This window comes from Mastacembelus armatus, chromosome 22 (assembly GCF_900324485.2).
Source record: "Mastacembelus armatus chromosome 22, fMasArm1.2, whole genome shotgun sequence".
Taxonomy (NCBI): domain Eukaryota; kingdom Metazoa; phylum Chordata; class Actinopteri; order Synbranchiformes; family Mastacembelidae; genus Mastacembelus; species Mastacembelus armatus.
The window spans coordinates 13,251,937-13,278,289 of record NC_046654.1 but is presented as its reverse complement, the minus strand read 5'-3'; the positions used below and the strand labels follow the sequence as shown (position 1 = coordinate 13,278,289).

General features: G+C 40.7%; 1 protein-coding gene across 8 annotated transcripts in view; it reads left to right on the top strand.

Moving 5' to 3' along the window:
* Nucleotides 1-26,353, top strand: part of LOC113125879 (AT-rich interactive domain-containing protein 1B-like) — a 188,974-nt gene that overhangs the window by 46,903 nt on the left and 115,718 nt on the right. For all 8 annotated transcript variants that reach the window (XM_026299528.1, XM_026299538.2, XM_026299510.1 and 5 more), the window contains 2 exons: nucleotides 5,490-5,693; nucleotides 22,717-22,866. In XM_026299528.1, coding sequence (XP_026155313.1) covers nucleotides 5,499-5,693; nucleotides 22,717-22,866 — 345 coding nt within the window. In that variant the 5' untranslated portion in view covers nucleotides 5,490-5,498. The remainder of the gene's footprint in view (nucleotides 1-5,489; nucleotides 5,694-22,716; nucleotides 22,867-26,353) is intronic.

Below are 26,353 nucleotides of genomic sequence, written 5' to 3'. Positions count from 1 at the left end.
TATGTAAGTTCTCTTTTTAGGGTGGGACAAATTGAGAAAAACAGACCTGTCAAGGCTAACTGCTGTGTTTTGTTGTCAGTATTTAGTTTACTTGTTTGAATCCTGGCAGTGAAATGAAGTGATGAACCGATACTAAAGAGTGATCTATTCCTCATGGAGGTCGGGCAGGGAGGAGTTAACAGCGGGCTGCTCCTCTCTCCTCTATGCTTGATGACATCAGTATTGTCTCTGCATCCATGAAATTAATTTTTCTAATCTTAGTCAGCAGGAGCGGGGGAATTTGCACACATTAATATGGAACTCGATCTGCACTCGCCCACTGCTGCAGTCTCTCTTCTTCTCTTTCTCCCTCCCCCTCTCCTCCTCTTCCATCTTTTCTGCTTCCACTCTTTCTTTTTTTTTTTTTTTTTTTTTTTTTTTTTTTTTTTTTTGCTTGATTGCTCGATATCCAAGGCCCAAATGCACAGAGTTTCAAGCCAGAAATGCAGAGCTTTGTTCTGGAGGCCGAGGCATTGATGGGCACCGCAGTGTAAAAGGAGCGAGTGCTGTGTTGCATGGTGTAAATAAATAACATAAAAGACAAGGCTGATTGTCCCAGCAGACCAAACCGGCCCTGGCTGCAGCATGTTGATTCTCCAGAGACAGACGGCACAAAGGATAAAGAGGATCCATTGACAATAATTATCTGTATTTGTTTCTCCTCACAGTGGTCTGGCGGAGCTGTGGTTAGCACTATCGCCTCACAGCAAGAAGGTTTTGAGTTTGAATACCATTTAACACCAGGGTGTGTGTGGGTTTTGTCCTGGTACTCTAGCATCCTCCCACAGTCCAAAGACATGCAGATGGGGTTAGGACGATTGGTGTTTCCAAATTACCTGTAGGTGTGAGTGTTTGTCTGTATGTGTCAGCCCTGTGATGGACTGGCAGTCCAGTGTACCCCCCCCCCGCCTCTCAGCCAATGTCAGCTGGGATTAGCCCCCCCCCCCCCCCCCTCCTGCTCTCTGTGTGACCCTGGGAGGATAAGTCGTAGTTAATTTATGTATGGATGTTTCTCCTCCCAAATATACACAAGCTAAAATGGTTTGAGTGCACAGGAATAAAAGCGGGCGTTGCAGTAGTCCTGCAAGAAAAAGAGAAGATAATCAATACCAAAAAGGCATCCTGGGGCTAATCTTCATACACAATCAGGCTTAATTGCATCTTCTTAAGGTGATATTCAGAACCATTTTCACATGGCATTAATTTGCGCCATGTGAGTGCCAATAGGTCTTTACTCCTAATAACTGAAAAATATGAACCCTGTTGCACATCTCACTGAAGCCTCAGGAGTATCCAAGCTGCTAAGTACACTGTGGTGTAGAGCACCATTACTCACTATTACCTATATCCAACAGGAAAAATCTGTTGTTCTAGACAGCATTAAAGCACCAGGTGATATAAGGGATCATAATGGTTCACTAAATTGCTCTTTTGAGGTTCAAACAATTTCTAAAGTAGCCGTCGCTCAATAAACCAGCTTGTAGCCTATAAAGAACATGTCAAGGAACATTGTTTTATGGCAGAGTAAGTTGGATAAGGATCACGTATAAGTTAGTAAGTCTGAAAAAAAAAAAAAGAGGAGTTTAGTGAAAACACAACAGCATTCGAAGGTGGTACATGTAGAGTAGCAATGCAGATCTCACTGTATTGTTACTACATCTGCTAAGTGGGTGAGCTTGTCTCTGTAGCTGTTTTTTCCTGCATGTGTGTATGTGTGTGTGTGTGTGTGTGTGTGTGTGTGTGTGTGTGTGTGTGTGTGTGTGTGTGTGTGTGTGTGTGTGTGTATGGATTGTAAATAACTGAAATGAAGGGCTGATGGAGACAGGTGATGATTTGGTCATCTAGTGTGAAGGACAATAGTCATGTGGGCACAGTGTGGTAAGTTGATGTGTGTGTGTATATCAGTCCTGCTCCACAACCTTCATTCACCACGGCTGATAAATCAGATTTTTTTTCAAAATAATTTCCACATTCCAAATGAAATTGGAATAATATCCATTTACCAATATTATTTTATGTTTGTTTGATCCCAGTGTGCGTCCCATAATCCACATATCTGAGCTTTTTGTGTCGAGCATTTTGTCTCTTTCTGATTAACAACTTAGCACATTAAAGAGAGGAGTAAAATCATTTTCGCAACATAAAAATGTTGTCGATTGAGCTCAGAAAAGCAATTTAGCAGGTTTCACCCCACAGTAATTTCACCCATGTTCTGTTTAATGGCTTTGTTTTGCAAAAAAAAAGAAGAAGAGGAAAAAAGCTCACGAGAGTCAGAACGCTGGAGAAGAGTTCATAAATTGAATTTTAAATTTAGCAGTTGAATTACTATTGTCTCCCATGCCTCCTCCCCTCCTCCACTGAATGGCATGCCCAGATGAACAAAAGTGAAAAACACATTTGAAGAAAATAAAAAACAATTTCTGTGTATTCCCTCTAGTTTTTTATCTGCTGTCCCTCCTGGCACAAATGCGATTCACTTCGTGTCATATTCATAATTTCTTTCCTAAGTACAGCCATTTCTCTGAGGGGGGAAAAAAAATAATGTTTCAATTTGTCAAGAATTGTCTTTTTTTGTGCCTTGTGGTGTGAGGGAAATGGTGGGCATATCTCTAGGAAAAGGCTGCAGTGGGCTGAAATCTCATTTAGTGGAACTTGTCATGAGAGCAGATATGAGGCTCCGTTTGGGGAGGCGGAGAATACTCATTTTTTTTGTCTCCATGGACAGGTGTGGATAATGCCATGTGTGGAAGACAGACCAATGTATCAGATAGCTCTATATAATTTTAGTGTGGTTTTATTTAAGAATTCCCCACAAGTGTGTGAGAGAGCGAGAGAGCACGGGAGCAAGACGAGTGAGATCAACAGCCGGTGCAAGATTCTGCTAATATACACTTCTGTGTGTGTGTGTGTGTGTGTGTGTGTGTGCGTGTGTGTGTGTGTGTGCGTGTGTGTGTGTGTGTGTATGCATGTGTGTGTTTAATTGAGCATCCACTTCTCCGCTACCAAATCTCTCAAGTTTTGTGTGTGTGTGTTCAGTGCTTTTCTAAGTGCAGCAGTTAACATTTAACTGACATGCGAGGGGATTTACTTGTGTTGCATTTGAGATTTTTGGCAAAGAGAGGACCTCTTGAGATGGACTGCTGAACTGGATGGAGGTGGGGGGGGTGGGGGGTGGGGGGTGTCCCATATCACAGGTGGCACAGTGCCCTGGATTTTCAGAAACTGGAGAACATCTCCCTTTCGCTGCAGATATTGCTTAATGGACCTGCATGTGTGTGACTGCCTGTGTGTTGTAGGTGTGTGAATGTTTAAGCAGGTCATGTGTTGCCCTGCACTCTAGCAAAAACACATTAGTGCTAAATTAAAAACATTGGACCAGCATCAATTTTAGCACATCAGAAATACTCAAAAACTAATGTCTATTCAGTTGGTTTAACTCAGATGTGCTGCACTTAAGGAGCAAGTCTATTTTTGTTGCATTCTGAATGAAGTCATTAGATCATTCCCATTGCTGTTCAGACAAGCTCGTCTTACTGAACAATAAGGAGCAGAGGTGTGATGGTTCAAGGTTTTTCTCACCAATCTAGAATAAATTTAGTTCAATCCATCAGTATTTCAAAAATACAAATGATTTTCAATCAAAAAGATTTTTAAATGTGTTTTACTCCACATTGGCTCATAACTTTAATTATTCCCTAATGTGCTTTAGTCTAATGCTGGCAATCATTTTGTCAGATTAGGTGTCAGTTTCAGGGGGTAATATATTTTATTTTAAATCGGTACAGCTGCTTCACTCAGTTACTTTAGCCTCTGCCATGTAGGGAAAGATTTATTACTTTCATATGTAGCTGTCAGTAGATGAGCAGGACTACAGCACATATTTTAAAAGTCAAAAAGGTGTTTTTCTCGTTCTAAGGATTAGACTCCTGGTGATGCTGTCCTGTGCAGGATAACCCCGTCTCCGCACACATATAGTACATCTCCAAGCTGTGAATAACTTTTAGATACCCAAGAGCACTCATCCCTCTCTCTCTCTCTCTCTCTCTCTCTCTCTCTCTCTCTCTGGCTTTCTTTCTCCATCTCTCTCACTACATAAGCACACTTTTTTCCTCTTTCCTCCACACTCTATGAAATAGTTCAAACTACACATGCCTCAGTAGACAAAACCACTTTAAAACTGGAGCGCTATAACCGTCCACATGTAACCTGCTGAATAAAGTGCTCCCATCCCCCTGACATGTCTTCTTGATATTAGCCTGGCAATATGAGGCAGCGGCAATTTCTCCTCTACACTAGACGAGATGATATTGAGTTGGGGAGGAGAGGGAACTGAGGAGGGAGCCTGTGGTGGTGATGGGGGGTGGGAGGGGGGTTAGTTGGAGATGAGAGAGTAGAAGTGAAAGTGTGTGTGTAAGAAACACTAGGAACAAAATGTCATAAATCACACATGGTTCTACACAGTGGAGACAAAAGGGAGAAAGCATAAGAGGAGAGTGGGAAGATAGAAGAACTCCACATTATCTGCCCAGCAGACAGATAAACACACCGCTATGGGTGACGGATTAGCATTAGCCCATCATGCTGTACCGGATTTTTCCAATGGCTCTCTGAGACCCCAAACAACCCTGTTCAGTATTTCTGAAATACTTACAAAAGAATAAATTGCCCTTCACACCTTCTTTTTCTTCTCTTTGATTTTTTTGTGTTCATATAAGAAGCCAGCTGACAAGGTATGGCTTCAGAGAGCAGGTACTTTGACTGTTTGACTGCCCTGAATTCCCTCCTGGGATTCAAACTTGCAGACCTCGTCATAGCTTTTATGCAAACTTTGGCTCCCTGACAGACTCTCAACCCTTTCCCATTCTCTGATTTTAATTCATAAGAGCGTAAACTCAAAGTAATAATCTCTATTTCTGCCAGTTTGCTGTAAGTAACAACATAGCAAGTGAGAAGGGAGCGCTGTACGGTGATTATTGGCACCGTTGGGCTGTGGTTGTGGGAACAAGGCCATAGAATTTTTATTGCTATTGCTTCTCATTGCTTTAAACAACATTTACAACAGTTTTAAAAGCATTTCAGACATTAAAACAAAGATACAAGCTTTAGGTTTTAATTAAATCATTTTGCTTTGGCCCTTTTCCAGGAGAGTTTGCTTCCTATCACTATGCAGCAAAACATATTTTCCTACTTGATTCCATTTGTAGCTCATTTATGACCCGTAGACTTTAATTTAAGGCTTCCTCTCCTTGTGCCATTAAAAAAAAATGAAGGGTGGCTGTGGTTACAAGTGTGTGTACTGCCTGGACTTTTGTCAGGGGTTCTATCTTGGCAGATGATGGAAAAATTTCATTTCAGTACTTGTCAGCCAATCACAGCACACCATCATGAACAAATAGGAAATCTTAAGAAAGAAGGAAATGCTCAACATTGACCAGTGTCTTTCTCTACAGGTGTCCTCCATGGACTTCATGGCTATGAAGCGCTCGCAGCTTTACGGCATGGCCAATAATCCCTACTCCACCCCACAGCAGCCAGGGGGAGGACCTTACCCTCCCAGCCAGCCATACACATCGCCTCCGCCACACCGATATCCAATGAGCATGCAGGGGCGGGGCCAAATGGGCATGGGTGGGATGCAGTACCCTCAACAGCAGGTATGTCAGCAAACCCTGCATCTGTGCATATGTATATGTTTGTATTTTCCTGTGGTGCTGTTCCTGTAACTGGCATTATGTATAAGAAATATTTTGGTGGGACATTTGCTTCATGTTGCGAACATTCTCCAGCGCTTCTCCCTGAAGGCTTGGCATGTTCAATTTGAGATTCAGCCTAAAATACCAGACAGCACATCTCACACTCTGGCATGTGGTGGTGTCAGTCCTTTCATCACTCACTTCTCCTTAAACTCCTACTGGAGCGAGATGGGTTTGATGCTGTAGGTATGTGTGTTATGCATTTTGTGTGTGTGTGTGTGTGTGTGTGTGTGTGTGTGTGTGTGTGTGTGTGTGTGTGTGTGTGTAAGCATGTTCATTTTTCTATGCTTGTCTGATGGAGCTCTATGTTTGTGTGTCTGTGGAGGCAGGCCTCTTTGATTATATATGTTTGTGTGGTGGAATGCTTTCCATGTAGTAAACATGGATGCAGGACAGCCGAGCCACGTCACGTCACAGTCTCTGTGAGCAACACAATAGGCCTGTGTTGCAGACAATGGTGCTTCTATCAGCTTTATTGAGTCTAAAGTAAATCCCATTTGGACTGGAAGGGCGTGTGCGTGTGCGTGCGCGCGTGTGTGTTCGTGTGTGTGAGAGAGAGATACCAGGAAAGAATGTATGGGTATTAATCTGTGTCTACTGTAGATATGTGTTTAAGCATACGATGTGTGTGCCACTTCTCTAGTATAAATGTTTGCAGGTCAGATCATTTTATTTTCTTTTTATCACTGTTTTTTGTAGTGCAACAGCAGTAGTAGGTGCCACAGAAAGAGAGGGAGGGGAGCACAGTGTCCCCTGTTGTGACTGCTTTCTATATTTAGTCAGTCCGGCCTGTTGGTCTGGACTTGGATCTCTCACTGGGACAAGCAAGTTTCAGCACATAGCAAGACCAGAGAAAGAAAGAGAAGGAGGGGAAACAGATGGACTGACAGACAGATTTCAAAAATATTGCAGAAATTGGACTATATGCAGTAGCAGAAGAAATTGGTGAGCAGTGCTTATGTATTTATATGCAGATTTACAAACACTGGATGGATTCAGAAAATATAGTGTGGAGATAAAGTTGACAAAACAAATTGGTATATTGAGACTTAGTGTTACTACACGGATTTTTACATATGGAGACCAGTTTACTCACCATTGAGTTACGAGTGAGTGTGAGGATATTTTATTTTTTATTCTCTGTGTATTTATAGTGTAATAATAATAATAATCATAATCATAATAAACCACTAATCTACTATACAGTATCAGCTATTTTTAATTTTTGTCTCAATGGTCTGTGTCCTAACATTTAGGCTTCATTTCCAACTTCATTACCAAAGATGAAGGTCTAAACCTCTCCTGACGCATTTTGATGACATCAACACACTCCCTAAATGAACATTATTGTGTCTGCTCAGGGGTGTTGCACTATGAATTACACACAACTGGCACGCACAGTGAACGGGTGTGTATATGTGAAGGCATGCTGTGCATAGTGAGTAATGCCAGCGTATAATGCCATACAGTCAGTCACATGCACAAAAATACATCCCTGGTGCTGTTTTGTGATGAAATCCTCGAGCGTATTACATAGGGGAGGTTGAGCGTTGGGGTAGCAATCACAGCGTAGCGCTATGGAACGTAATTAGTTCAAATAGAATTAGTTGTTCACTCTGGCTATAGCCATGGGAACTGTGCTTCTAAAGTTTCTAATTATCTGGCTCTGGCTTTAAAAGCAGCACCACCGCATTGCCTATCTGCAGCCAGTGAAATCTAGCTCACAGTAATGAGTTCGGAGGAGGAGGTTTAATTCCACACTCTCAGATGAGCGTAATGAGCCTCACCTACAGAAAAGCGGTCAGGGGTCTGATCAGGGAGGAGAGGGGAGGGCTAAAAAAATGAATACTCCAGATGTGTACTGCAAAATATACTGTACATCAAGCCTTAAAGGGACTGTTAATTACATATCAAAAGAGGCACCAGAAGCAGTTAAGATGGACATGATTTCTGCTGGGTCTGGAGGAGGAGAAATCAGCCCCCCCACCCTCTTTCTTAACCTCAAATGTTGCAAAACTGGCCCCGGATCAGCTGCAAAGAACAACTTCACCATATTGGCTGCGGCTGCATCAGCAAGAGGGTTTGTGGGTGATGTAAGCCGCGGCACACACCAGCCCCCACGATGCATTGCGCTTCAGGGCTGAGACCTCAGCTTGTCACAGCCAAGCATGCTGGGATGTTGCCAGGCAACGTGACGTCAACAAAGATACGTGTGTACGTCTATCTCTGTGATTTCCCCAGGACCAAAGGACTGTATGTGTGTGTGTGTGTGTGTGTTTTGGGGCGTTTAGCAGGGGAACAAAAGGGCCTATATGACTGCCTTTCATTATTATGATTAAATCCTGCTAAAATTAAGCTCCTTTCAAATTAAATAAGAACTCTGCAGCAAAACATACATTTCATCCAGTGTTAGAGATGTGTACAGCCTCCATCTAGTTTAGTTATCTTTGCTCAGGTTTTGAGATATGTCTCTGACATTTCTGTGACCACAGCAGTTCAATGGAGGTGAATGAAATTTTGTCTGTGGTGGTCACAGTGTTTAAGAATTAGAGGGCATCCTCATAGCTTCAGGTTAAGATGCTAACCATAAACCATAAACATCATCAGTGTGAATCTGACCAGGGACCTTTGCTGCATTGCACCCTCATTTTGTCGTCTCCCCCACTGCTGCCTAATAAAAGCAAATATGCCCCAAAAAGTAATAAAAATAATTGAAGTACTTTCTACTGACTATATTGTATTAGAATAGGTAATCCCTGTGAAAACTGTTGACAGCAAGGTCTGTGGACTACCCAGAATAACCTGGACAATATCCATCATGTGATGTTTTGAGCAACAAAAACAAAGATCTGTTTACCTCCACTGCACTGGGGTAGATGAAGCTGGTATCTCAAAACAGTACCTGTATGACCAGAAACCCAAAGCAGTAAGAGAGAAAATGTCTTTCTCTTTATTGTATTTGCGAATTTAAGTAAAAATTAAAGCTTTTAACCTGTGTAACCTGATTAACAGAGCTAGATTTGCCATAATAAGACAATATATTAAATGTCTGTGGTGTGTGTATACCTGCACATCATGTCAACTAAGCTGATTTATTGTTATGTTTGTATATTTGTTTTCACTTTAAAAGTGTGTATGTATGCAAAGGATGTAATGTATACACAATGACATTTACATACTAATATACAAAAACACTTAAGACAGATACACTATTCATATGCATTTAAAAAAAAAAGCATGTGCATGAAATAAACAGTAGGAGCCAAAGAGCTTATACAAAAACTTCTGTTGTTCATGTAGATATCTTGACTCAACTCTATCTGATTGTTGGCAGTGTTGTTTGGTGTACATGTAAACATACTCACTTTGTGTGTAACCCAGGGGCTATAGCTGGGTCTTAAGTCCAGTTTGAGTCACTGTTTTTGGACGCCAGTATTTTCTGGTTCACACCCTCAATCTTTATGTCTGCAACTCTCTCTGTCTCTTCTGACAGACACACACACATTACAGAATAGTATAGCAGAGCGTAGTATACCTATGCACATAATGACATGGTCTTACATGCACTCTTGCAGAGGCTCTGACACATTCTTAACACTGCAGTTCGCTACCAATTAAGTACTCTGCTCACGGCCTCCTTTCATTAATCCGAGCATAGGAGGCAAGCACAGACACTGATGTCACTGTTGATGTCTCAGCAAGGAAAAAATCAGCCTCTCCTAATAGCCTTCAGCAAATAAGCCTACAACTTGCATTAGGTGTAGTTAGAGTCACTCTGCATCTGCATGCATGTGTGAGACAGAAGAGGGTAAAAGACATGAAACTCTGCGTGTTTGTGTGCGTGTGCGTGGAGTGAGAGGAGCCAGAACAAACATATCTGCAGAAGAAAAAAAAAAAAAAGTAGAAAAAGAAGAGGAAGAAGAGGAAACAAGGAAGCAGAAGAAAGAGATGGGTGTCTTGGGGATGACAGACCACACGAGAGAAGCGTCTGTTTGGGAAGTGGAATTTAGTTGAAAGAAAAAAAAAAAGGAGAAGAAAAACAGCGCCGCCAATTCTGAGCGTAATTTCCTGTGATGTCAAAGTTGGCAGACAGAGGAAAAGGAATTTGAAGGAAACATTAGTGTTTGATGTGAAAAAGGGGAGGGGTGATGGAGTGAGAGAAGGCGCAGGAGAAAAAAAGATATCCTGGCAAATGAAAGAAAGAGTAAAAGGTGTGTGTATGTGTGTGTGTATGTGTGTGGGGAGGGTGAAAGTGTCAACAAGTCAGGCAAAAACCATTACCAGTGTTGGCTGTTTGTTCCTTACACACTGGGCCAACTTAATAGAAGCAAAGCATTTAAAGTCAAGTGGAAATGTGGCTGACCTGCTGTCTGTTCAGTCCATACAAGCCACAACACCCTTTTACAAGTACTCTTTCCTTCGCAGCTCTGTATACCTTTTATCACGTCCTGTTCTCTTTATTTAATACTCATCGATGGGCAAAGAAAAAATGAACAGAAAACTGGTACATCTGTATTCTTTAAAGCACATCTCCATATTCTATTGAACAGAAAACCAGCTGCGTACATTCCTAAATAATAAGCTTTTACCATTTCAACATGACTCCTCTTTTTTGTTTTATTTACATCATGTGTTATATTTATTCAGTACAACATCTTTCACTGTGGTTTTCAAAACAGCTGAAATCACTGAACTAAAACCATTGTGAGACAATTGTCAACTATGCATGATATTGGATTTAGAAAATAGATTCAATAAAGCTTTAATTTAAGTTAAATGGATATAAAAATAATAACTGAGTAGAGCTCATAATAATATACGTATTAAATGTATTACAATAATCTATGTATTAAATTAATCATGATTGAATTAAATATCTGCTGTGAAAATGCCTGTCGTACATAATACTGTAAGTGATTCACATGCACCTGAGGCATTATGGTTTTTGGCTACTATATTCATATTTACACTGTGATTTGTAAACATCTCAAAATTACTGAATAACTACGAAATACGTGTAAGCTACTTTAAAAATGTAAATGTTCTAATGGGACTCTTAATTGGTGCTTTATTAAAAGCAGGTGTGCTGAAAGTCCAGCAGTTTAATCTGAAAACACAAAGCACAGCACTGGCATTGGTAATGAGGCGAATATACAGTATTTTTTCCACAGGTGCCTTATTAGCGTGATCACGATCTAGGCCAATCGAAAACTGAAGACATTAACTATTGTTTTGTAATAATTACCGATTCATTTTCCTTTTCAATAGGGTACAGATTATTTTGTTATACTGATAACAAAAAGAAGTGATAGCCAAAAAAAAAGAAAAAGGAAGAGAAAGTTTTAAATTTGTGGATTTACTTTACATGCACATACAGTACTGATTGGGCTTTTAAGTTTCCATTAAAACAAAAAGCTGTAAGGATCCTTGTCAAGCCAAACATCATCTTGTGGGCTATTGACTTTAGAGAGTTAGATGGGTAATTTATGAGATCGATTGAGCCTGGGCAGGGGGCTTCCTCCTGAACGAGGGCCACTTGGAAGCACTTAGGGGCTCCAGGTTCTAGGGTTGTCTCTGGGGTTAATGCAGCCAGCGCTGCTGGCTCTGACGGATGGCTGGGAAGCCCCAATAAATCAAACCCTCTGCCAGGAAAGATGTAGAGAGGAGGAGGGGGGTGCAGAGGGGACCACTCCAGCCTTGCCCCCCCTCCCTTTTTGAAAGGCTCTTGAAGCATCGGAAGCTCACTTTTCAAAATACACTTCTCATCCAGGCAGGTACACACCCACACAACACACACTTCTTCTCTGGTCTCCACAACCTTAGACCTGCACTCCTTCGTGGCCCATGGGACCCTGAGCATTTTCAACAATTAAAAAATACATTAGGAGACAGGGCGAGGGAGGGTTAAAAGAGAAAAGTGAAAAGGGTTGGATGAAAATATAGAAAGCCTGATTAATTAAGGGTTTCTCTGTAGCTATAGAATAGATGAAGTTTCAGAATCAATTAATTAGCAAGCTAGCCTACGCATGTCAATGGCTCTAATAGCCAGCTCTCATTTGTAACTTTTATTACCCTGCTGCTGTGGAGAGACTCTCAGCCAATCAGACGCCATGTGTAGATGATGCTGCGTGACCATTGACTGGAAAGAGGGAAGAAACCCCCTCCCCTTCACAGGTAGAAATGTTCAGTTGTATCAGTGTAAAGTGTGTACGTGTTAAATCTAACAAAACACAGCAACGATTTTTTTTCTTCACTCAGTAAAAGGAGGATGTACATTTATGAAAAACTAAGTTGGGATAAATAAGAAATGAACCTGTGGATTATAGTTTTTCTTGTGAGCCATTAGTAAAATTACAAACCAGCTCTCTGTTATTTCTCGCTGTTGCATTATTTGGGCAGCATGAGCTGCAACTCCATCATTCCCGTTCAAACAGGAGAAGTGATGTTGAAATTTAATATAATTTAATGTTGAATGCAGGCAAGCTGTGTAAAACGTCACAAACGGCATGTTTTTGAAAGATCTAGGCTCGGTGCTCTGGGTCTGCAGCGCTCTATATATGCCTATTGATAAGATAAAAGAGCAGAAAGATGAAAGTGGAGCGAAACGAAGGGAGCGAGGAAGAGAGAAGAAAGAAAGGGATGCTTTACGTCTTTGCCGAGTTACAAGGGGATTAGTTGCTGCTCTAATTGGCTCACCGAGAATTCATCTCAGTTTTCATCCAGATTAAAGATTTGTTTTGTTTTTTTTTTTGTTTTTTTTTTACAGAGGTCAAGTCTGCTCCAACATCTGAGTTTTTTCATTTGTAGAATGGAGAAGTGCAGAGACATGACACACCATCATCATTTGGAAACAGATCAGACAGGGCATAGATTGACATGATCAAGATGTTACCTAGATTCACCCTCTCTGTATCACTCACGTCCATCCAGTTGGTGTGATGGGATGAAAAAAAAAGAAGATGAAGCCTAGTTATATAGAGTCAAACTTCAAAGTACACCTACCATACTGCATTGACTTAAATAAAAGGCAACCTGAATTTTAAGATGACCCCCACCCTTTTGCAACACCTGCTCCTGAGGATAACTCCTAAATACAGGAGGATAAAACATTCAAAATGCTATCTCTTGTTAAAATGAAAGAAAATACTTTATACATAACAGGTACTGTTTAAATATTTTACATTCTGTGGTGCCATCTTAAGAGAATAATCATTAACTCATGTATTAATTAATTAAAATGTCTTCATACACTCAGGCAGGGTTGAGTTAATGTGGCAACTTGGTGCCATGTGAGTTTTCTTAGTTTAGTGATTGTACAGTTATATATGTTTGCTCTTCTCAGGATTGTTGGCACTGCAGTAAATAAATGTTAGTGTAAATGTTTAAATAAGACCTAACTAAAGATGTGTGATGTAGGGATGTTGTTTTTTTTAGTTTTCCTAATGTGTTTAAGGTCAGAGGTCACAGGCAGCAGCAGACTCATGAGCACATCCCTCTTCACTTCAGAAAGGTGTTGACTCAAATAAGACATGGTGTCAGTGTCTCAGGTGCTGATTTCCTTGAAAAGCACCATGGACGGCAGATACCGGCCTGTAACCCTTTTACCCTGTCAGCCTCACATCAACCCCTGACTCATCTCTAACGCACCGTACAGTATCCGCACTGACCTGTGGGAACTTGACAAACCGTTGTGTCACTGTCACTTAACACAGCGGCGCCTCAGTTCACCAGCATCCAGGAAAGACAGCCAGCACAGCAGGGGATGTAAAATACGAGTATAATCTCCTGTGCTGATGTCGACCGCTAATGGTGAACAGGCATGTTTCAACTAGAAGCCCTCTCCCCTCCCTCCCTCCCTCCTCCCTCCCTCTTTTCACCCTGTTTCAGATGTAATTGACATGACTCCTACACAAGTTCGAGCCTGTCATCACAGCGAGCAGTGAAAAATGAGCCAAGCCGCGGCGCATTGAAATGATTGTTCTGAACAATCTATTTAGGGCTATTTTGCTCTGAATTGTGATGTTTACATTTGTCATGAGCCTTCTCTCTTTCTTTTCCCCTTTGAGATTTAACGATGACTATGTTCTGTCTGTCAGGATCAAATTTATTTAGAGATAGAGCTCGTATTTGGGACCCTCCCACTTCATTCCCAGTCTAAACATTGAGAAATTCTCTGTTAAGAAATATTTCAGGTGATCAGTGATCTATTTACTGGTCTCTCTTACACACTCTCTTTGGGAGAGTCTGCTATAACTCATTCAGTATCAGCAGCTGAACCCTTTTCATTCCTGCCTCCCTCCCTCCTCCTCTCATTCAGATCCATTTGTGACCCCTTCCATGAATCCCATTGCTTTTTTCTCTCTGCCTCTTTCTCAATTTCCCCCTCTCTTTTTTTTTGTCTTTCTTGGCCTCAGATTGGGGTCAGGAGTTTAGTAGGGGAAAAACATTTGGAGCTGGTGGCACAGGGCCCAGAGCCTTGTGAAAAAAAAAAAATAAATAAAAAAAATAAATCGCTGTTCACACACACATTACAGAGAGCATTAACCTGCCCTGCTCTGCCTCTCCAAATGTCTCCATTACGGCTCTGCCTGGAACAACACAGCCACCGCCAGTCACAGCCAGCCAGCGGTAAAATGCCTGCGAGGAGCGGCCTCTTTGTTTTTTGGGTTTTTTTTTTTTTTTTTTTCTTTTCTATTCTTTCCTCCATCAATTGATGTGAATTAGAGACTGGGAAAAATAAAGACAGGCAGACAGGGGGCAGAGAGCAGCATTTGGCAGTCTTCAGAAAGGAATCCAAGATGAAAATATAGAAAAACACATTTGTGTGTCTGCCAGTCGATGGCTACACTATCTTCTCGCTTTCAATCGCTGTCAGTGCAGTGTTGATGTTATCACTAGGTCGATAAGTCACAATCTTTGAATAGACAAGCTTGTGTTTTCATTTGGGAATGAAAAAACCTGCAGTGTATGAAGTGTACTCCGTTTCATTTTTCATTGTTGCCTGAATGTGACTGTGTTGCTTTGTTTTTATATTTAGTCATGACTCAATGTGCAGCATCTAGGTTACTATGTATGTCAGTCCTGCATGTCAGTCCTGTCCCGCACTCTTTCTCTCACTCCTCCAAGGGTGGCTCATTTCTGAAGTGTCAAGGGTCTTCCAATATATGAAAGGGGGGGGGGGGCAAGAGAAAGACAGATCAAAGGAGCAATGTCACCTTGGGGGGAGCAATAGAGGACGGTGACGCGTATGGTGATGCATCCCCTCTTCTTTACCTTATGTTTAATCATGAGCCTGTTGATGCTGATCCTTCTCTCTGATCCTCCGCATTTCATTAAGGGACTCACCTTCGCCTGCAACTCACAAACCAGCACTGACGTTCAGATCTCGTTCTCCATACAAGAGAGCTATGAGCAGCTGATCCTATCACCACACAAAGCTGAAGAGCTGGTTGATTTGTTTTGGTCCTGAGTGTAATGATAACCTCTTGTCGGCTGTGGCAGCTCAGCTTGAATGTGAAAGAACGGATGTGTCAACTTTATATGTTACAGAAATAGAGATATTTCTTTTAGCAGTAACAGCAGCCCACTCACACTGTGCTATTAGACTGGATCAATGGAGTATATTTCTTTTTGTTTAATGCATTATTTTGCTGCAAGATGTGCAAGTTTTTTACACACATGCAGTGTTTCGGTTAAGGACTTCACATTCAGCTTCACATTAAGAAACAGCGTTTTTAAATGAGAGCCATGCCAGGCTCCAACAAACATCACCGGGGTCAATGAATTCAGTGACTTTACTCAATTTTTGTGCTTTTAATATATATAATGTGTAGTGTTTTGGACTGTGAGGTAGTCCTTTGAATTGGTTGAACATTTTGTTGTTTCGGATTCATTGTGATTTAATATGAGGCAGTTTATTTTTACTTGTTTTAAATAATAATGCAAATGTCGTATTTTATACAAAAGCAAAGCCTTTTTTTCAGCAGAAATTCAGTCACAAAAGGACTTTACAAAAAGAAAACAAATAGTAATATTAAAATGTTGCATTCACAGTCTCTGTTATTTTCAGGTGAATCAACTTGTTAAATCAGTTATATCATTTATAGTATCAGTACTATCAGAAAGGGTACAGTTAATTCCTCTCCCTGGCCTAGAAATTTGCAGTATAGATCTTTCTAATCAAGCCTTCACTTTTATGTTTATTGCTAATAAAACAATAATTGGCTCCTGGCTCAAAATTTTTAGCTCCAGATCAGCATGCAACATTATCTTGTTTCATTCCAGGGTCAACTTTTCATAAAGTTAATAGTAATTTCCCCTCACAATCTTGAGATGTTCTATCAGATGCACAAAAATGGAAAACATGAATTTGAAGATACAGTAAATGCAGCTCATGAGTGAAAAATCCATCTTCATCCCTTTTTAGGAGCAAAGAAAAACATCACACACAATACATCATTGAGTTGATCCTGTGAGTTATGAAATGTTTAATCAGCGTGGGATGTTAGAATTTAGAAGTCATTATAGAAGACCTTATACTGTAGAAGACGTGATACTTCTATTATCTGAGTTAATTTGTAACATAAAAGCCCAATTTTTTTATAAAATCAGACTCCATATTCTTTTCTTAATGGTTTTATCTTACTTTGTCAATTTCTAAACTATTTAAAATCCACATTATTCCTCTTTTTATAGATGTTAAGATATTATAGCAAGTGAAACGGGAAAATGCAGGTCAACTGAGAAATGTTCCACCTGGATAATTCAAACATTTCATCCACTTATGACAAATAAGCTTTAGAAAAACAGATGAGCCTACTGCCACCGTTGTCAAAGTGGTTCTGAAACGGCTATACTTCTTCATTCTTTTGACTGACAGATCCGTCAACACTGAGATTTCTTCATTACTGTTTCCCTGCTGTGCTCCCTTGCTGAAATTTCCTTTGATTATCTACCTGTAAGTTAGTTTTTAGATTTCCTGAACTGCTGGAGGGTCAGGATTAAATATAAACATGTCAGGTTGAATCAGTGACGTTGGGCTTTTAGTGTAATGTATGCTAATGTTAGCAAAGCAGGTTTATGGTATTACACTTCCATCAGTCACTCCACAGGACATAAATATCACATAGTGTATTCTATCATTTCTTCTCATCAGTCATTATAGGGACGTTGGATTATTTGTTAATATTTTTATTATCAGTAATTTCCATCAGTATAGATCAGACGTGTCAAACACTGTGATGTGGTGGTACGACAGTAGTGGATGTTTTCAGTCCACACAGTGACACCTTGGACACCGCAGCTCTGTCCCAAGCAACATAATGTTGTGAATTTCCAGTGGAAATGAGATGTGATTCATTTTAACTTTATTTTTGAGCCTGTAGTTGATATGTAGTTCTGTGTCACACCAAGGAAAGTGAGGAGCTGCTGGGGCTTTGTGTGTTATTGGTGGTGGTGGTGGTGAAGAAAGACATGTCAGTCAGTAAAATCACCTGCAATTTCATAAAAGCCAGTTGTTCTTCAGGTATTTTATATTTTGTTCTTCTTTTCTTTTTTTTTTTCTTAAAATATCTTCCATAATTTGTGCATAGTTTTTGCAGCAATGGGTACGACCTCTGTTTTTTGTGTTGCATTGTGGGACATTTCTTAGTATAATTAATCCCAACTTAATAGTAATAGTGCTGTTCCTGGTGGCTGACTATGTGTCTATATGACTCTGCCTCTTATATGTTTCTCAAATTATATCAATATTAAAAAACATTTTGATCTACTGGAGCGCTTTCATGTTGTTTTTTTTTTTCCTCTCTCCATTCGTCTTCATCACTATTTCACATTATCCCTCCACTAATGTTCTCCTTCCTCCCTTGGCTTCTCTTGTCTGCGTCGCCCCTTTCACTCCACATATCTCTCTGTCTGCATCGCCATCTTTATCTGTTACCGTCTTTATCATGTAAAACATCACTTTTTCCATCCCTTTAAGTATCTCAGTCTATACACCTCTCCCTCTATCTAGCCATCTCTTCATCTCTGTCTAAACATCTTTTTGAGACACTGCTCCTGTATCTCTTCATGTCTGTATCAGGTATTTTTGATGTCTCTCTGTTTCTATTTCACTTTTTCTCAGCTCACTTGACTTCATATTTCTTTGGCCCAATCTTTTTTGTTGTTTTTCTTTGTAGTTTTATAATCACTGTGTCAATGGTCTACTACTTTTATAATCTGTGCGTGGCTAAATAGCACAATAGCTTGCAAATGTTGACGCAGTACATGTGTGTGCCTGTCATGCCTGTCAGTTGTGTGTGAATGTATGAAAGTATGAATGTGTGTGTTTTAAGGTCAGGATGGGGGCTCTGCTTAGTTCTCTGGCTGGCTGAACCCATCTGTCACTCAAAGCAGACGACCCATGGTCCCATTTGCCAACCACCCGTATCGCCACTTCGACAGAATTATGAAAATTCCTGTCTCTTGCTCATTGGCCCAATTGAATTACAAGCAGTGCCTTGTTCCATGCAGGGTTTTTAAACGGCTGATTTAAGGCACACACATGTGCGCGCACGCACACACACACACACACACACACAGATACACACAAAACTGCCTTGGATGAGGGTTAGCACTGCTGTTTATTCCCTCCATTAGCTGAGCAGGAAGATATTGTCTGCCTTTTCATACGACTCTTGTTTTGATAGATTTTTGATTGAGTTCTTCTCAGTGTTTGTGTGCATGTTTGTGTCTTTGTATCTTAATATGCTGCCAAGGCTTTTGTTTTCATCACACTGTTTCTGCAGTTTATAGTGAATTATTTGCTTCGCAGGACGTCTATTCTGCGTCATTTCTCCCTACAGCACTTCACATCTGTTGTCGTTTCATTACAGACATTTATTTGACACTGTGTGCCTGCCAAGACACTCTGGATAAATCACACTGTTATTTTGTCTGCTTGCACACACCTGAGTGGAAGGAAAAGGCAGAAAATAGACTTATTTTCTACTTCCAGCAGTTACTCTTATTGGTATAAGCAACAGCACAGCAAGACTGTTTATCACTAAGCATATTCTCAGTCAAAGAGAATCAGGTTTCATTGAGCTGTTGTGTACTCGGTAGGTACAGTACATTCATACAGTTAGCCTCAGTGATCAAACAGAAGCTGCATTTGAATGAATATGTCTTTCCTTCCAAAGCCACTGTGACAGGTTGCTACTTGTTAGACCTCCAGTCTGCCTGCTCTCTCTGTGCTTATTTGACTGAGTGACTGGCTGTATTTCTGCCTCTTTTTCTGTTTGTCTCCATGTCTCTTTCTGCTTGCGCACCTGATTGACTGTCTTACCTGTTTGCATATCTGTCAGTCTCTCTCCTTCAATACACTGAAAACTGATGCCCTCTAACAGGTTTTTCTACAGAAAGTAGTTAGAGGCAGCTGGAAAAGTATAAACTATAGTTCAGGTCTGCATTTACAGTAACCACATTTGGCCATAATATCGTCTATGCTGCATTATCGAAGTGTTTAAACAATGGAACTGTAGCATTCACAACATGTTACTCCTGATTAATTGGTGATCAATAGTTACTTCGACTGCCCCTAAAAGCTTTACTGGACAGTTCCTGCAGTGAGGGCAATGTTGTTGTTGTATCTGGTCCCACCTTCTTGGTATTTAATGACTGCAATGAATGGATAAACTCAGTCAGATTAATCTATGCGTGGCAATTATTAACTATTAATGTAGGAGTTTCTAAATGGAATTGCTTTTCCATGCACTTGTTTACATATAATGGTGCATAAACAAGCACAATTCATTTCTTGTTTCAGGGTTTTATTTGTCTGGTCACCTTTGACTAAACAATATTTGAAGCAGTGAAGGAAGAGAAACTAACTGTGTATCATTTATGAGATGAACAATAATCATCAGGCAAGAAAGTTCATTTAAAAAGCATTATCAACCTCACTGATTTATTACTGCACACAGACTGAACAAATTAACAGTGTCCCTCATTCCTGGGAAGTCACCAGACGTGTTGCCAGTCACACAAATCTCTAACATGCACCACAATGCAAGTTTCTTTTTTTTTTTTCTTTTTTCCAACAGGCTTTCTGACTTGTCATAGCAGGAGGAACAGAGGTTACTGTACTACTTACACTGACAATATCTAATTTTCATTTAAAGGTTCTGGTAAGCCCTGTGTGAGTCAGCACGCACAGTGTAAGATCCCCAAAATTAAAAATCCCAAACTGAATGGTATGCAGCCTTCAATACTGTTATTAATGTCGTCTGTGTTTTTCATACTATGACGTGCCAAAATGTCTGCTGTGGAAAAGGTCTGTTATAATCAGTATGAAAAAAGATACACACCTGGTAAATTTGTACCTCAGTGGCATCAGTGAGAAACATAACATGAGATTAAACAATAAGATTCAAGCATACAGTATCTTACCCATTCAGTCAGTATCTTACCCATTCAGTCACAGACTTTATCATGATAGAAAGCAAAGAGAGACAACAGATGTACTGTAATATTGGTGTGTTCAAGCGTTCTTGCTTCAGCATGCTTGCCAGCTGTGTCCCAGATGTATTTTTACATAAAAAATCTTTGCAACTCAAATTGGCAATTTTGAAGATAACAGAAACTAGTGTAGTTTATTTATTCATTAGCACTTTATGCTTTGTAACAAGGTTATTTATAGCACCATGAGGATTTTATAGGGAACAAACCTAAAGAATAATTCTCTGTTAACCCCCTTTGTGTGTTTTGTCTTTCTCTCTGCCTACATGTATCTGTTCCTCTGTCTGTCTATCACTGCCTGCCCATATCTGTCTGTTTGCCTGTCATTGTATTTGTCTGAGAAAGGAACCTACCCGCAGTTGTCTGGTCTCGATCTCCATGGCGACCTAATCCTCACCAATCCCAGAACAGTAGTGCTCCAATTGAGACCCACTGTGCTACACCAGCCTGTCATCACTGATCATTGGATATAGTTGCTTCTGTTTTATCGGGATGACTTTGATCCACATCTAATAGTGTGTGTGTGTGTGTGTGAGAGAGAGATATAGAGAGAGGGAGCATTTGTTTGTCTTTCTTACTTTAACAAATCCCTACAAACAGACAGCTTGAATTATCTGCATTCATTTGAGTATGTCGGTATGCAAGAACTATGTTTGTAAGTGTACACGTGTGTGTGTGTGTGTGTGTGTGTGTGTGTGTGTGTGTGTGTGTGTGTGTGTGTGTGTGTGAGTGTAGTGTGTAGTGTGTAGTGCACTGGCTGGCAGTAATGAATCCAGTGGTGCTGTTGGCATGAGCAGGGCCATGCTATTAACCTCTCTGCCAGCTAGACAGATCTTACCCTGTCTGTCTGTCTCATCGGCCTAATGACACACTCTCACACTCTGAGTGCAACACACATGCACACACACACACACACACACACACACACACACACACACACACACACACACACACACACACACACACACACACAGATCTGTCTTTTCTAATCACATTTCCATTGAAGTAAAAAGTATTCTACATTGTCCAATCATCTCTATTAATAGAGTCAAAAAGCTTCTGCCAGCATCAAGAGAAGATTTCTTTTTTACTACCCACTCAAAGGATGTTACTCTTCAAAACTATTTCAAACGTATTAATCTCCGCTGGCCCTCTGCAGCCAGATCAGATTTCACTATATTTAACACCAGCCATCAGTCTCAACAAGGCTTTTATGAATGGGTTTTCTCACTCATAGCAGTCACATTAAAGTTACAACTCTGGATGTTTGCTTTTTGCTTTTGATGGTCACAATATGTCACGTCAGGGCCCCCGAAAAACACCATCATTTGAGGTATAAATCACTCTGAGCTTAAGAGATTTTTACATTGCCCAACCTGCCAAGGAAGATTTAAAGTGACATTTCAAATTTTTGGACTTAGGGTAAAAGTTGAAGGTGAACTATGAGCTTGGCACACGCACCAAATTATGGCCTGTGTGTGTGTTTAATGAGTTTGTGGCAGCACTGTTGGCTGTTACTGACTAAAAAAGCAACACGATATGATGGGGAAAAAATATTACAAGAAAAGTGCTGTCATATTGGCTCACCAGTGGTTGTAAATGTTGTTTAATAGTCTGTACTTGGCTTTTGCGCGTGTGTGAGTGTGTGTGTGTGCACGCATGCGTGTCGGCATGAATGAGAAATCCCCAGTCTCCATAGGAAATCCTTAGAGGAGTGAGAAGCACCTGGCGCTGTCTGTAGTCATAACAAACGACAAGAAGGGATTAAGACAACATTTGTATTGGTGCCAGCTTGTTACATGCACTCCCTGTTCACATTCTCATAACCACTGTGTAATGCAGCATTGGCTCTTGGCATGGCCTCACCCTCGTGAGTTCGTTTTTTAACTGCGCTGCTCTGGAATGCCCTGGCTCGTCCATGTGTCCCTCATTAGGGTTACGGCCCGGGACGGGCCTGCAGTAATATACACCACACCTCATCCCATCTGTGAGCTGACCGAGATGGAGATAATGTAGAGAGGAGGATGCATTTGGCAAGCTAGAGGACATAAAGTTAGAGGTTTCAGTAGTGTGAGTTCATTAGGCAGAGGACTGGGAAACGCTTGTCAGCCTGGTCTGAGCTAAATTAAGAGCTTTTAGCTGAGGGACAAACAGATGATTTGGAAAATGGAAAGAAGCCACTGTGAATAGACTCAGAATGTTTGGGTTTTTATTTATTTTCTGATATTTCCAAGAAGATTGTAGATTTGAAGACGATTTGATGTGACTGACTTCTGCAGTGTTTCATGTGACACCTGCTGTGATTCCCTACTAATTGCATCTCACAGCATCTCTGCAGTGCTTTAAGCCTAAAGTTTTGCTGCAACCTTAGCCCTGACTTTAAGTATCTCCCCTCTAACCAATGTGTGATTGGTTGTTTCTGCAGGTGGCGCCGTATGGCCAGCAGGGGATGGGAGGCTACAGCCAGCAGCAGGCTGGACAGCAGGGAACCCCTCCTTATTTCAGCTCCCCTCAGCAGACCACTCCAGGCCCAACCCAGAGCCCCTACCTGCAGCCCAGACCACCACCGCAACAGGTACCAGCACACACTCAAATCAAGACACTGTGCTATTTCTCGTGTGGAAAAATAGTCTAAGACACACAGCTATAAACAAGCCTAAAGTCCCCCTTTACAGGAAAAGATTACCACAACCCAATAAGTAAATATGAATAGATTGATGGCTTATATAGATGTCATTAGTCCGATATTCAGATATAAAATAAAATCAGAAATATCAGCAGAAAAGGAATTTCATCCAAATCTTTTTCCATGGGTTATATTTTAATATGAACTACATACATGAATGTGTATGTACGTGTGTGTGTATGTGTATATATATATATATATACAGTATATATGTGTATGTGTGTATGTATGTGCTTGTGTGTCAGAGATAGCGGGGTATAGAAATGGTTCAACATCCCTGGTTTATGGGTCATTATTCCCTCACATTATTTTCAATAAAGCTCACTCTCTGTATTTCTGTATATTTTTGTGTTTTCTCCGAGCACACACACACAGACAGTTGAATTCAGACAGTTGAATTCAGTACAAGTTAACAGACTGGAGAGTCATAGTGTCTAAACACATATTGTACACTTCCAATGCTCGCAAGCCCGTCAGTGCAAACCCAATCCTCAGTACAACAAAGGGCCTGTTCCACAGATATGGATCAAGACATATCCTGCCAAGTTCTACAGAGCGATGTTTGGTAGAAGTTTTCCATTGGGAAGCTGAGTTCAAGCAGTTGTTTTTGAGTTGAGTGAAGGCTGCCCATGTGTTTCCCATCCACTCTGTAGCCACAGGGATTTATCAGCCTGTGTTGAATGACTCTGGCTAACAGCCCTGCCCTGGATCAGAACAGAGCAGAACAAAATGGAGCAGGAAAAAGAAAAGGATGAGACAGGAGAGGTTTCAGCAGAACTGGACAGGAAAGGACAGATCAGATTGAACATGGAGGGAAAGGAGCAGACGGGCGAAATAGCAGGACGAGCCTGATGAGCGAAGAAGGGCTGCCCTGAGCCATTCTGCAAGATCAGTATCAGGGCGGGAAAAGGCATGTCTTAATTTGTTATTGGCTGTATTAATCCATATCCAAGCCTAATGCACAGCGATGCAAGCGAGAGAGCTGCAGTGTGACACAAAGAAGGAAAATTCTTCCATTTTAAATATGGTGTTAAATTACCACATTGGCACATTACGTGAGCATTTTCATTTTGTGCGACTGCTTATTTCTATTCCCTTTTTACGTTTCAGAGGGACAGTTTATTCTACTACATTTACCGTGTTTGACATTTTGCAGTTCTTAAAAAAATGGGACTTAAGTGTTACTGCTGCTTTTATGCAAGTAAAAGCTGCAGCTCTTTCACTGCAGAACACTATGATCAAACAAACGGCAGCCAGCACTTAAAATATCTGTCGTTGATAACCACGGGGAGAGCTCATATGTACAACAGCGAACAGGGCATAATAGTACATAAAACACAGCACAGATCCAGGTATTTTAGGTGCAAAAAGGTAACCCTCTGTACCTTTTTTCACTCTCTTTAGTGTTTAAAGGCATATTCATGCAAGCAGGTGATTCTGAGCAACGCTAGCAACACTGACAAGAACATTTTTTTAGCCCAGACACCAAATTGGCCATTAGTGGTTCACAAATGTGAGTAGACTTATTTAGCATTTGCACAAGTTGTTGCCATTTGGCAGTGGTGTAGTTGTGTCTGTCGAGGTAGTTACACTGTGATTTACTGAGATGTAGTTAAACCTTCTTTTAGACAGCCTAGAATATTGAGCACACCAAGACAAATAGCCAAGCAAAAAGCCATTGTGAATACAAAAGCAGGTTGTCAAAAAAGGAAATCGTTAGTCTTAGCATAGTAATTTTCATACTGAGTGAACATTTCAGCCAGCATGGCTTTTGTCTCACACTGAAAAAAAAAAAGCACTTACTCTTGTTTCCTCACTTAACATGCTCACAAACACACAGACTGTGCAGCTAACATTATTCACTCTAACTGGGAGAGACTGAGATCCATGGCCACACTGACATTTTTTGACAGTAATGGTGTGTTTTCATCATTGCTGCTGATGTTGCGGTAATTGACCCTCACTGACATTTATAGACCAGGTAGTTCAGCCCAAGTACTGTGATTGGCCAAATCCCCGTTTTACCTGTGCTGATAGGTCCTATATTTGTTGCTATGCCAACTACTGTGGTGACCGGGGAAATGGTTTCCTTTTCTTTGTCATTGTTATGCATGTGCGCTACTTTAAGGGAAAATGTTTCAATCAGCACACATGCTTGTTAACGCCGCATAAAAGCCACAATACCTTCAGCAGCCACTGCATCAGTGTAGCATCCCGCTGTCTTTACCTATAATCAAGAAATCCTTCCTATGTGTTAGAGCTGTGTAGCATTTTATGTCCCCACAACACAGCAGGCAATATGCCAACCTCCTGGTTCCTGTCTGCTTGCCATCAAACTATAGACCTAAGTAAATCCGTTCTTTTCCATCGGCTAATAAGCTCCTGGCTCCCATACTTTTACATTTATATTACATTCTTACATTTTGGCTGGGGGTCGGATATGAGCTTTAACAGGAAACGTGGTTTTTAATGAACAAGCACAGTTACAGGGCTGACATTGCAACCAGTAGTCAAATTCATCTGAAACTTATCAGGATTGATATATACACCATATGTAAATGGAAATGTATAGTTGGTAATAGGCTCGATTTCTTGAGGCACATGTGGATTTGGACACAGTTGTGTTCAGCGGCACTATTTTCATCTTGTATAACAAATGCAAAACTCAGGTCCAAGCACTCACTTTATTTCTCAGTTTATGTTCAAGTAATTACTGAAAATACACTATATTGATCATTAAAAAACATGACATTTTACACATAACAAAAACAAGACTATGTGGTGGCATTAAGACAAAGTTAATTGTACATCGATTGAATGAGAGAGGAATTAGAGAGGGAAAGAATGCCAGAAAATACCAGAATAAATTTAAATAACAAAGAAAGTAGGTCCTTGTCTTTGATTTTGGATCCAAGAGTAAACATGTTTGGAAAGTGAACTTACACAGTGCAGTTGGCCAAGATTACAAATGGAAAATTTGATGTGCTTTCAGTTCAGTGCTGTATTATTTCTTTTTTTTTTTTTTTTAAGTTCTGAGCGATCGTTTCTTTCTATCAGATTTTGTAAATGTGTGTCTGCGCGTGTCTGTGTGTACACTAATCAGCCGAGTGTGCTCCAGCAATTCTGAGCTGTGAAAAGGTCAAGCGGTGACCTTTGTCTGTGATTCTGGGCTGAAATGAGACATGATGTGAGCCGCACAGAACGGATTACACGCACACACACACACACAAATGCAAGCGCACACCAGATTAGGATGTCATTGCAGTTTTGACCCCTGTTTTTTGACCTTGCATTACACAGAGAAATCCAAGCTTAAAAGTTCTTTATTTTGTTCTTCTAGCGTTCTCTGCAGTTTCTTTCCCCCCACTCCACTCCC